This window comes from Schistocerca piceifrons, chromosome 2, assembly GCF_021461385.2.
Source record: "Schistocerca piceifrons isolate TAMUIC-IGC-003096 chromosome 2, iqSchPice1.1, whole genome shotgun sequence".
NCBI classification, from domain to species: Eukaryota; Metazoa; Arthropoda; class Insecta; order Orthoptera; family Acrididae; genus Schistocerca; species Schistocerca piceifrons.
The window spans coordinates 579,956,538-579,969,074 of record NC_060139.1 but is presented as its reverse complement, the minus strand read 5'-3'; the positions used below and the strand labels follow the sequence as shown (position 1 = coordinate 579,969,074).

The 12,537-nt window shown below is 39.3% G+C and overlaps 1 protein-coding gene across 6 annotated transcripts in view; it reads left to right on the top strand.

Moving 5' to 3' along the window:
• The window catches only part of LOC124777697 (RCC1 and BTB domain-containing protein 1-like), a 204,932-nt gene that overhangs the window by 88,693 nt on the left and 103,702 nt on the right, over positions 1 to 12,537 (top strand). For all 6 annotated transcript variants that reach the window (XR_007015769.1, XR_007015770.1, XM_047253177.1 and 3 more), the window contains exon 7: positions 255 to 343. Coding sequence is in view for 4 of the 6 variants with exons in the window: in XM_047253177.1 (XP_047109133.1) it covers positions 255 to 343 (89 nt within the window). In the remaining 2 variants the exon portion in view is untranslated. The remainder of the gene's footprint in view (positions 1 to 254; positions 344 to 12,537) is intronic.

Here is a 12,537-nt window from a genome sequence, read left to right as displayed (position 1 = left end):
CAGAAATTAGTGCAACAGATTATATAAAATTTCTTTATTAAAAGAGAGTTCCACGCTTTGGCAGTTAGTTGAACTCTGTTTCATCTGTATTTAACATGATATTTTTTTTTTATAATTGAATTTCGTTCTGGCTAGGCCTCAACTCATATTCACCGTTTAATTTCTCATTTGTTTATGCTAACATCTGTGGTGTAACAGGTGATATTCTGTAAATTTTGTTTTTGTGGGATTAATTGGCTCAAATTTTTCCACAGGATTGTTGATATTGCGGCATCGCACTATTCACAAATTTCTGCTGCCATGACGCAGAATTCAACTGTGTATATGTGGGGTTATTGTCGAGGTGAGTGGATGTTACATATCTGCTTCATAATAATTGACGTATTTAATGATTTTGAGTTGTTGCTGTATTAAAATTTCATTGGTATTATGTTCAATCCAGTGGCCTAGTGGTAAAGTTTGTATGTTAGACATCCAAAAGCGCATGTCATTGACTCTTGATCAGACCACGGAATGTTTCAGTATATCTGTAGCCTAGCCTTTACCTCTCAGTGATGTGAAGATCCACGAGAAACAAGCTGTGGTTTGGCTTGCACTTTCAACTTTGGGTCCCATTTCCCCAGTAGGATTACTGGGGTAGGTTAGCGACACAAGTTGCTGAAATGGCGTCCAGGCAAAAGATGTTCACCAGGCCATTATACCACACTGTTTTTAAATTGGTATTATGCAATAAAGAGAATAATAATCTGAAAAATAAGGGTGTTAGTGTACAGTGTGATGCCCATTAATGAGGATGAGCTAGTAAAGTTATGGAGTGAATTTCTTAGACACTGAGTTAAGCTATATTGATTTCTTAATAGCACTACCAATGTTTGTGACAACTTCTGGAAATGGGCTTGCTGTTACATTTGATGTCTTCAGAACTGTTGTCATTGTAATTTATTAATTAATAAGTTTCTGGTAGAGTTGCAAATAATATTTCTGTTAGTGACTAGTTTCAGACTTTTCATTATTTCTCAAACTGTTGCCTGAAATAGAAGATAAAATATTGTTAATGATACGTGAGATACAACGTTTTCAAATATTTTGTGTGCACAGATTACAGCTGTGCAATAAATCTGTTGTGGCATACCTGTGTTTGTGACATTTCACTGAACATAATATATTTGTTTTCACATCAGATCAGTATAACAAATTTTACTTGATAGTATTATGATTGTCCTAATACATTCAAAATTTGAAAGGCATCTTTATTTCTTTAAGCCTAGTTTACACGAGGACATTGAGTTGTGCCACTCGTCGCATGGAATGAGTTGCAAGCAAATGGTTTCATGTTTGACTGTAGACACGACGAAACCAGTGTATATTTGAGTTTCGTCGTTTTGTGAGTCCCTGAGTCATGTCTGAAATGAAAGTTCTGGTAGCTGCACTTCGCATGATATGTGATGGAGTTAAAGTTTGTTGCATGGAATCAATGCGTAAGGAAAAAAATAAGAAACTTGTTTAGATTCGTGACTGAATGAAGAAAAGACATCAGCTCAGTTGCTCAGCATCCTTGCTGAAATAATTTATAATGGAAGATCCCAGAAGTCCTTTTAATTATCTTAGAATGTCACCAAAACTGTTCAAGTTTCTTCTAAATAGAGTTAATTATGCGATAAGGAATAAAGGTACTGTAATGCATGAAGCACTGTCGCCGGAACTGGAATTATATATCATATTACGTGCATGACAATCGAGAACACTCGGCATGCTATAAGATACGGTTTTAGTTGATGATGACACTATTTCATTAACACCAATAATTATTAACAGTAATAATTATTAACATTAGTAACAATAATTATTTGAAGCAGATTGCATTAAGAAGAGAATGGTTTGCAAGCTACTCTCTTGAAGACAGATATGTACAGTGGTAATATTTCAAAATTCTAACATGTGTGAATGGGGAGCACTGCAGCGACGTTTTAAATAGATGAATATTGAATTTGTACAGCCTTCCCTCCTTTCAACAATATTCCTTAACAAAGAGTTAGCCAACTTGAACGATGGGATTTTAGTCTTGTAGATGAGAGCATCATCACAGCTAGAATTACACCTGCTTGTATTTTTCTTAATTCAGTTGTAAATGTGCTCCTAACTCAATAAATTTTGCCCTGCAGCTCAGATATTGTCAAACCATCTATGCTATGATCGCACATGATGGTCTCAGCGGCAGCATATTTTTTTAAATCAGCATTGCTGAAATCCCACAAACACCTATGTAAAGCATAGATATCCAAAAAGCGAACATTTTTCTCCGTTCCCCACTTCGTATTTCAGTTTGTCTACACTCTACGAACACACACAACTTCAAAACTCGTGCAACTAGTGTTGCCAAAGTTGGAACACGCCGAAAGTGTTTAGTTTCACCAACAAGTTGCGCAAACACGAGGCGTGTATGCGCAGTGGTCATTAGCGCAGTTGCCTGCAACCTAGTGTCGTCATGTAAACTAGGCTTTAGACATAAAAATTTGTTAGATGGCTTCAGTTTCTCTGAATGAAATATACCTTTAACTACTGCATTTCTTCAGAGAACTTTTTTTGTAGCTCTTATACAAAAGGCAAAGACAGAAAAATCAGTAAAGAGTCAAGAACAGAGTTCAGTATTTAGTTCTGCTGCTTTCTAGAGTCCCAGGTACAAGAACAAGTGTGTGGTGTCATGTAGAGCAGTACAATTAGTTGCTTCATTGAATGTGAAAAAATGTAAAAAGGTTTTTGTGAATCACAAGTTATAGTGAATTACATGACACTTGAAGGAAAATGTGCAGGCTCAGCAGATGTCTAGCGAAACATTGAAAGCCTTTGTGTGTTATAGGGAAAGTGAAATTTTGTGAAAGTGGATTGATGCTATAGGCTCAATTTCTTGGTTTTGTCTTGGACTGTTAGTTTTGGTTGATGTAAAAATGAATGCACACATGTATGAAACATTTTAGACAATATCATGACTCCTATGGTGTAGTAGTAGTAGTTTAGAGTACTACATTTTCCACCTCAGTCTGATGATGTTCTTGTTGACAAAGCAAGCATCATTGTAAAGTTGCTTGAATTGCTGGATTGGATTGTTGGAGCCCCCGGGATTTGGGATGGACAAAAGAATCAACAGTTAGGCACAAGGTTGGTCCACAAAAACATCTGCAGCAGGTGCTTCATTGCTAAATGCGTTGGCATTCATCACAACAACCGGCTTGATTAGTTGGTAGTCTGTCAGTTAGACGTGTTTAGAATAATATAATCTGCACTTAATTCTCTTTTTTAATCAGCCAGCATTAAATCTGTTAGTGTCCTCCAAAGCACAAATTGTTTCAGCGTATGATTTTTTTCCCATTTAAATAGTTTCTCAGTAATAAAACTTTGACAAAAATAAGAAAACATTCTTCAAAGTTGATAATCAGTGCTCAGTTAAATTTCAGGTGTGCATATGCATAAATTCAGCTTATTCTTCTAATATTTCAGCTGCATATCATTTGGCTATCTTCAGAGTGCGTAAGTCCAACACTCACTCCATCCCTTGAAACTCACAGACTGCGCCGTTGCACATGCAACCACAGATACACAAGAATGGAGACATTGATCGGCAGCAAAGAAGTGCAGCATGCATGAATTAAATCTGTGAACCAAGTTATGAGTACATTCATCGTCTGGGAAGGATGATGGCAGTTACTTGCACGTAAATATAAATCTGTATGTGTCAGTTTAGGATATACTGCATGTCCAAAAGTGTCATCATTTTTGCACTGAACAGTAACATCCAAAAATGGAAGGCATCACGCCTTTTTCAGTTTCTGTTGTGAAATGGATTTGTCTATATATGGAATTTTGGTGGCTTAAACATTTTGTAATTTGTGTTCCCGATGGGCCATACTACAAATGTGTTGTCAACTTATCTCCAGAATACTGTGAGCTTTAAAAGAAGTTTCCAGCATCTTTTCCTCACAATCTTTCACAGATACAAGGGGCAACAAGGGACTACTCATGGCGATACAATCAGTCTGTTCAAATGATTTGTTATTAAATAAAAATTATGTTGTTGTCATAACATGTTTGAACAAATCTGAAATTTTTTATCAAAACTTCTGCCAATAAATGATAAGTATTCGGAAACTGGAACATTTCTGAACAATGACACCACATTGAAGCTGACTAATAGATCAGAATTGTTCAGTTTCAGTGATTTTAGTTCGACATAGTCCGCAGAGTTGCTTATGTGGTGAGCACAATTTTCCCACAAGAGACCTTAATGATAACACCAAGTGCCTGGTACAATCGTAGTTTTGAGAGCCAATGTTACTCACTATTGAACACATAGGAATATCTTTCTTTATGGATCTTGGAAGTCCATAAAGTCTCAGAGGAACCACATCACTTTCTTTCAGTCTTTGCAGAACTTCTGGCAGAGAGGGAGAGGCATTCAGAAGCAAAGCAGTCTTCCTTGCCAGTTAGTTAGTGGGGCCTTTACTACTCTTGCAGTATGTGCTATCGGTAAGCTTACATAATGCAGCCCGCTCAGACACAGATATATTACATCTTTGTGGGTGAGCCATCATAACAACTCGGCAAGTTTCATGTCTTATTTCGTTTGCTTAATCCATAGAGTGTGGTCAGACAGCTTCAGTAAATTTTGCAGTCTTTCTTGGTGTGGCCACCTCAGAAATCTAATCTGTTCCAGCCCATGTTGTACCATCTGTCCAGTTGTAGGGTAACTCCACAGATATCTTCAGGTGCAGACAATAAAGTTGTTTAGAAACTTGGTCCAATTTTTGAGGTATAAATAGAAGCCACTCCTGAACACTCACAGAACCAGCTTTTCTTAAAATCTCACTCGTGCAAGTTGATTTTATAAAATGGTCATAGCACCTTAATAAAAAACTTAGAGGTTGGTAACCTTGCTCTCAAGGGTCATAGGTTATCAGTCATTGAATATTTAAAATCATCTCCTCTGTGCAGAGGTATTTGACATGCACCTTCATGTTTTCCTGGTGCAGTGACTGCTCTATTAATTTTCTGGTGTGTAGCCTCATAAATTCAGCTTCTTCTTCTTCTAATATTCAGGTATATATTGTTCAGCAATTTTCAGTCAGCCAGAAGACTGGCACTCCAGCACTTGCTGCATCCTTTTAAATTCGTGCATTGTGTCACTCCATATGCAACTACAGATACACAACTGCCCAAGATGTTGATCGGCAGCAAGAAGTACAATATGCATGTATTAAATCTGTGGCTGTGCAGTTGATCCACACTGGTATATCAATACATCACAGTGAGGTGCACTGTTGTTACATCTTTGTAACTTTATTACAGAAAGCACCGGATTTCATGACTTATCCAAGCTGAAGCTGCTATGTCTATTAATTAAATCTGTTGCCAAGTGAATTTAAATTGTGTCTTTCTCCACTGACTCCCTAAAAGATGAAGAAGATGCTAAATTTCAATATTTTTATGCAACATAGTGACCAGTATCAATACAGTGCCCTGCAACAGTAGATTTATTGGGTGTTGTAAGACCACCTGTGATTGTGGCCTTTCTACACTGTAGAGATGATTCGGCAGTCCATGAAAGATGTACGGAACACCCCAGGCACACCCGGCTCTTGTAGCCCATTAAATCAGCTGTGGCAGAGCACTGTATCAATAGTGGCCATGATACTGCATGAGAAGGTCAAATTTTTCCCCCTACTTTATCTTTTAGGAATTGGTGGTGAAAAATGCAACTGGAAATCTCTTGACAATGAATTTAATTAATAGAGAGAGCAGTTTCAACTTGGATAAGTCATGGAAGCTGGTGCTTTCTGTAATGAACTTACAAAGATATTCCATTATGGATCGATTACATAGCCACAAATCTAATTCATGGCCATTGTAGTTCTTTGCCACCTATCGACATCCCTGGTGCTTGTGTATCTGCAGCGCCATGGACAGTGATGTTGTCTGTGAGATTAAAAGGACAGAGCAAGTGCTGTTGCACCAGTCTTTTGACTCACTCTGAAGATGTCTGAAGGATATACAGTTGAAATATTAGAAGAAGCTGAATTTGTCGCTGCAGTCATTGTACTATGGAAACGTGAAGATGCACATTAGTAATGAATGTTTGTACAATTGATTTAATCTCCGAGGAAATCTTATCATGGGCAAATATTCAAATTGATGTTGATTCCTTTCGTCCATCAAAGCAAAACTATTTATTGCCACAGTTAGTGTTGTGCTTCTGCCTAAGAAAAAGCCTGTGTTTAAATGTGCAGGATAACACGAAAAAAAATTAGAAAAGCTAATATTAAGCTAATAGTAATAAGAGGTTTTGATTACAGGTCTCTTAACTATAAGGGCTAGTGATAAAGTTTTAATAAACACCTTGAAAAAATAGTCACATAATTAATGTTCTATTTCTTTTGCTGGTACGTGTATACAGTCCTTGTATGCACTGAAATCACCGTGCTGCAGTACAATAGTATACTGCTAATGGCCCCAAAACAAAATAGTACAGCCTACTGATAAAGTGGAGTATTGTTTGGGAACATTGCTGTGGCAATCCGTGCTGATTTGATGGAAACAAATGGCAAAAATGCGCTGTTGAATGACACCTGTTAGACATTTCTAGTGTTGTCAAACGAATCTGACAGGGAGAGATCCCCCCAGTGATGGGATTGACCTTTTGAAACCATGTAAACAGTGATTTAGGTTAAGATCTCAGCTATCACGCCTTCTAGCCATCCACCAGGGTGGGCCCTTGTTTGCGAGTTATTGCCAATTAAAAAAAACCAGAATTTTATGCGACACTGAATAGCATTAAAAAAGTAGTATCATATTGACTGGTTGTGTGATGTAATTAATGGGGTGAGGCCTTTTTTTATTTTTATCGAAATTACTTTGATCATTATTTTTATTCAATTAATTGGTTTAAACATAATTTTCTATTTCTGTTCCTTTATCACATAATTTTAATCATCTTATTAACTTCATCATTTGCTCTCATTTTTCTTTCTATCATTCTTTCTCCACTTGAAATCTTTGTTCATGTGATTTTAAATAATTTTTACATATTAATTTCAGTTTAATGTGTTTCATTTTATCATTCTTTTTTATCCATGTTATTGCAGTCATTATTTCCATTCCTCATTTTGCTTGGATTTTGCTTTATTTATAATCCCTTTGTTCGTTCGAATCTTCATCTGTGGTTTTTTGTCCATAGCAGTGTAGGAATTTAGGCTATGTTTTAAATGATTGTACTATGATTACATAAAAAAACAAAAAAATACGCTTCTTGTAACAAAAAAATACATTTTTGGCATTATTGCACAGTCAGTGTAAATAGATTATTTTGTCACTTGTTTTTTAACTGATATTTAAGATATTTGAATATGACAATAGATCAATATAATTATATATAAAAACAAAGATGAGGTGACTTACCGAACGAAAGCGCTGGCAGGTCGATAGACACACAAACAAACACAAACACACACACAAAATTCAAGCTTTCGCAACAAACTGTTGCCTCATCAGGAAAGAGGGAAGGAGAGGAAAAGACGAAAGGAAGTGGGTTTTAAGGGAGAGGGTAAGGAGTCATTCCAATCCCGGGAGCGGAAAGACTTACCTTAGGGGGAAAAAAGGACAGGTATACACTCGCGCGCTCGCTCGCGCGCGCTCGCTCGCGCGCGCGCGCGCGCACACGCACAAACACACACACACACACACACACACACACACACACACACACACACACACACACACACACACACACACACACACATACAGACACAAGCTTGTGTCTGTATGTGTGGATGGATTTGTGTGTGTGTGTGCGAGTGTAAACCTGTCCTTTTTTTCCCCCTGAGGTAAGTCTTTCCGCTCCCGGGATTGGAATGACTCCTTACCCTCTCCCTTAAAACCCACTTCCTTTCGTCTTTCCCTCTCCTTCCCTCTTTCCTGATGAGGCAACAGTTTGTTGCGAAAGCTTGAATTTTGTGTGTGTTTGTGTGTCTATCGACCTGCCAGCGCTTTCGTTCGGTAAATCACCTCATCTTTGTTTTTATATATAATTTTTCCCACGTGGAATGTTTCCCTCTATTATATTGAGATCAATATAATTAAATTCACATTCATAAAATTTCTGAGTGGAAGAAGAATGATGTAAAGAACAAATGGAAAAAATGCACGCGATGATTAATATGATGTCACAGAGAAGCAGAAATAAAAAATTATATTTAAACCAGTTAATTGAACACAACCAATCAGCAAAACTCTTCTCTTTTAATGTTATTGAGTATCACCTCAAATTCCAATTTCTGTTTGTTAGTTACTCACGAACTAGGTTCCACCAGGATGAATGGCTGCAAGGTGTGATACCAGGGATCATAACCCACATAACCATATAGATGGTTTCAAAAGGTTGATCCCACTGCTGAAGGGACCTCTTTTTGTGAATGAGAAAGAATGAGGTGTCAGACCACCTCTCTGTGAAGAACTGGGAACTTCAAGATAAGTGGAGGCCCTGGTACTTGAAGACTGGTGTATCACAATTGAGGAAATAGGGGGAAAAAGTGAAAATCAGTCCTAGGTCAATTTTCAACATCTTCATGATGTTTTGAAAAAGACAAAAGTTGACATACTGCCTGTTGGCTGCTGTTCAGATTCCTAGGCCAATGTTTATTTCATGATTTTTCTGGCATTGAAGCTTCATCATCCATTGCTGATGGTGGACTATAGTTTAGCCCATGGCCTGAAATTATACGTACCTGTCCCACCAATGTCTGAGGGCTTTTCCATTGGACATTTCTGCCATGGTTCTGCTTTTGCTACCTGCAATGGTTGTTCACTTCAGCATGGGAATCCAAGATCCACTTAGTTAAGATTTTCTGTTCTGACCACAAGAACACACAGACAATGATGGCCACAACGCTGTATTACATCAAGAAATAACCTCTTACAAGAAGACGCTTGCCATGGAGTGGCTACACTACTAGTTTGATAATCCTAGTCAAAATGTAAACATGTAACTGAGGGCAAGGCTGGCTGGACCTGACTGTGTGCTGTTGGCCAGCTGGTAGAGTGCACGGAGGAGAGGCTGTGCACACATCCGTGAGTGGCAGCCTCTGGCGGTTCTAGCATCTGATGACCTCTGCGGCATGCCTTACATCTGTGCACCCAGATCTCGGATGTGAAATCTATGTGGGTCGCTAAGGTTTTCTCTTCCTTGTCGAGACTGCTTTCATGTTTGAGAAATTCTATGGTTTCCCTGAATAAGCAAGTGTGCTAGCTCTTCTCCACAGTGAGAACGTCCATGTCAGCCTATTTTATTGTGTGGCCAGTCTTGCACAGCGCGTGATATACCCTTATTCATGATGCACGCAATTTCAGAGATCATGCATTCATGCAGCTCACAGGCCCGTTTATAGAGGCCACATGGATCGGTTCCCTGGCTCACCCTGGCGAGCTGCCAAAGAAACAGTATTATTTAAGTGACTGGAAACAAGTACGTGGCCTATTCTGTAACCTGTGTTACTGTTTTCCAGTCAGTGTGTTCAGTTCTATGCAGTACCTGTACTTCATTGTATTTTACGCTTTACTCTGTAAAGTACTGTGTTCCAGAAATTGCATTTGTTCTTGTTATATCAAACTTGGCGATGAGTGAGGGTTACGCTTTCTCTGCGTGTTAATGTCAGTGCTAAGTCACCTGACAAACATCTAGATGGAAGAAGTGCTCCAACTTATCATTGCCCAGCAGCAAGCTTTCATGGAACAATAGCAGACTCTCAGCAACACTCTCAATCAAGTGGTGTCTGCGTGTTCACGGCAGGTCACTCTCCTGTCAATACAATCGTTGCCCTTTCCTGCATATGATGAATCGGCTGAAGATTGAGACTCCTATGATACATGGTTACGCCAACATTTCCAGATTTCTTGTGTGGGCAATGCAAACCTGTGTAGGGTTTTCTTCCTTTCCTGGCATTTTCCATTCATTTATCAGTTGTTGTGCCAACTTGCACCTTTGCAAGAGCTGACCAGCTTATCATTTGATGAAATGATGTGCCAGCTTCTCTCAAGCTGTTACTGTGATAGAATGCACGTAATTGCAACACATGTAAACACATGTAGAATTTTACCATTGTTTGAAACACCCAATCCAACCTTAAGAGGCCTGGGATGCAGAATTACACGAGTTGAGGCGTCCTTGTAAATTTGTCACTAGTATCCATCACGAATTCTATGCTAATCATATTATGCGTGATGTTATTATTTGTCTGACCCCAGATAGGGAATTCCGTGAAAAAGCATTTCATTGTGAGAAACCATGCTTTCAGATGTGCTCAATGTAGCACAGTCCTTTGAAATGTGATGGGCCACAGGCAATCAATTGCTTCATGAAGGGAGGTACTGCATCTGCTGTTGCAGCAGTACAACCTTCAACTCAGCGTCACAAGGTGCATTGTTGGTTACATGAGTATGCTGTGTGCCTTAAGTGTTTGGCTGTTTGGAACAAGCATTGAAAGAAAGGTCACATTGCATTTGTGTGCAACTACTATTCGCATGTCGTGGCCACAGTAGTACTAATGGATATAAACCGTATCCCTACAATGACTGTCTCTCTGAAGAAATTGTTCATTGACTTGTGTGTGTTTAATAAACCGCTAAAAATGCAAATGGATGTAAGATCTTCAGTGACTTCAGTAAACGCACAAATGTATATGTACTTGGCCTCCCCTCCCCTCACACAGGTTTCATGGAATTTGAATAGCTACAATAAACAGCAGTTTCTGATCCTATGTCAGTTCTCTGGTCCTGTCTCATACAAATCTGCTGTTCGTCCTCTCACCTTCCTTGTTGTGGATCATCCCCATACCACAGACCTGTTTGGGTTAGATGCGTTAAACACTTTTGGTTCCTCCTTTGCCGATGAGGTAAATTTAGTGTTAGATCAAGTTCCGTATCATAAACTGGTGTCCCTCTGCTCTGATTTTTCTTCTCTCTTTTACTCTGTGTTTGGCTGTGCTGCTGGTTTTCGGGCCCACATTACAATGAAAGAGTCCACCCATCCTCGTCCCCCCCCCTCCCCCACTCCCTCCCCTCCCTCCCCTCGGCGGGTACCTGCCATGTTGTGCAGCTCTGTCAAGGCCATATTAGACCATTTGAATTTGCTCAATGCGATTCGGTCTATTTCTTCCAGTGAGTGGGCTACACCACTGGTCATAGTTAAGAAGCCATCAGGTAAGCTTCACTGCTGTGGCAACTTCAGTGTCCTGATTAATGCACAGTCTGTGACAGTTACATACCTTTTGACCTACCCTGATGAGCTCCTCACAAAATTATCAGGCAGTCACTGCTTTTCCAAGATTGATTTGTCAGAATTGTACTTTCTAGTTCCCCTTGCATGAGGCTGATAGGTGCCTTGTCATTATCAATATACCTTTTGGGCTAGACCAATATAAGAGTTACGTATTGGTGTTTCTAGTCAGCTTGCAGTTTTTCAGCATTTTTGTAGAACAGCTTTTGTGCTGGCCAGCTGCATCAGTTACCTTGATGATATCATTGTTTTGGTCTCTTCCACCGAAGACCACCTTAGAAATCTATGATTGCTGTTTTCTGTTTTGCAGTCTGTGGGTCTTAAGTGCAGTCTTGCCAAACCTCAATTTTTTCAGCTATTTACTGAATACCTAGGTTTTGAGGTTTCTCACACAGGGGCCAAGCCATTGTGTAGGTAAAGTTGCATACTACCGTAAGTTTTTCCATATGCATCCACTGTCGCTCAGCCCCTGCATGTGCTTTTGCATAAAAATGTGCCATGTTTCTGGTCCCCAGCTTGTGACTGAGCATTTTCTTTGCTTAAATCTAAGCATCAATCTGCCCTGTGTCTGGCCACTTTTCAGCCAGGTCAGCATCTCATGTTGACTACAAATGCCTCTCAATGATGTCGTGGCACAGTGTTGGTGCACAGATATGCAAACGGGTCTGAATGACCCATTGCTTACACTTCTAACACGTAAACTCCCTCTCTCAGATTGAAAAGGAGGCTTTAGCGATGGTGTTCCCCTCGAGAAATTTTAGGTCTTTTTGTATGGTTCTAAGATCACAAGCCGTTGGTTGCTCTTTATAACTCTTTGGCTTCTGTGCCAGACAAAGCAGTACATTGTTTGCAGTAGTGGACTCTCTTCCTCTCCCATTGTTATTATCAGATCCATTACCGGCTGATGGCACAACACACCATTGCTGATGCCTTATCTCACCTTCCAATTGGGCCGAACTCTTCGTTTGATCAGGGGGGAAAAAAGATAGGCAGAGTTAAACAACAAACACTATCCCACTGATGTAGTGTGTGATCATGCTAAGGCCTTTGAGTGGACCACAAGAATCTACCCGAGAAATAAAAAAAAAATACTAAATCAATGGCAACCTTCTTGTGTTGGTAATGTCTTACATTCATAATATCTAATGGAGGGTCACATTGATTGACAGTACCACATGGGTAAAATTCAATTCTGAATGGAGGACATAAAATGTTTGGGC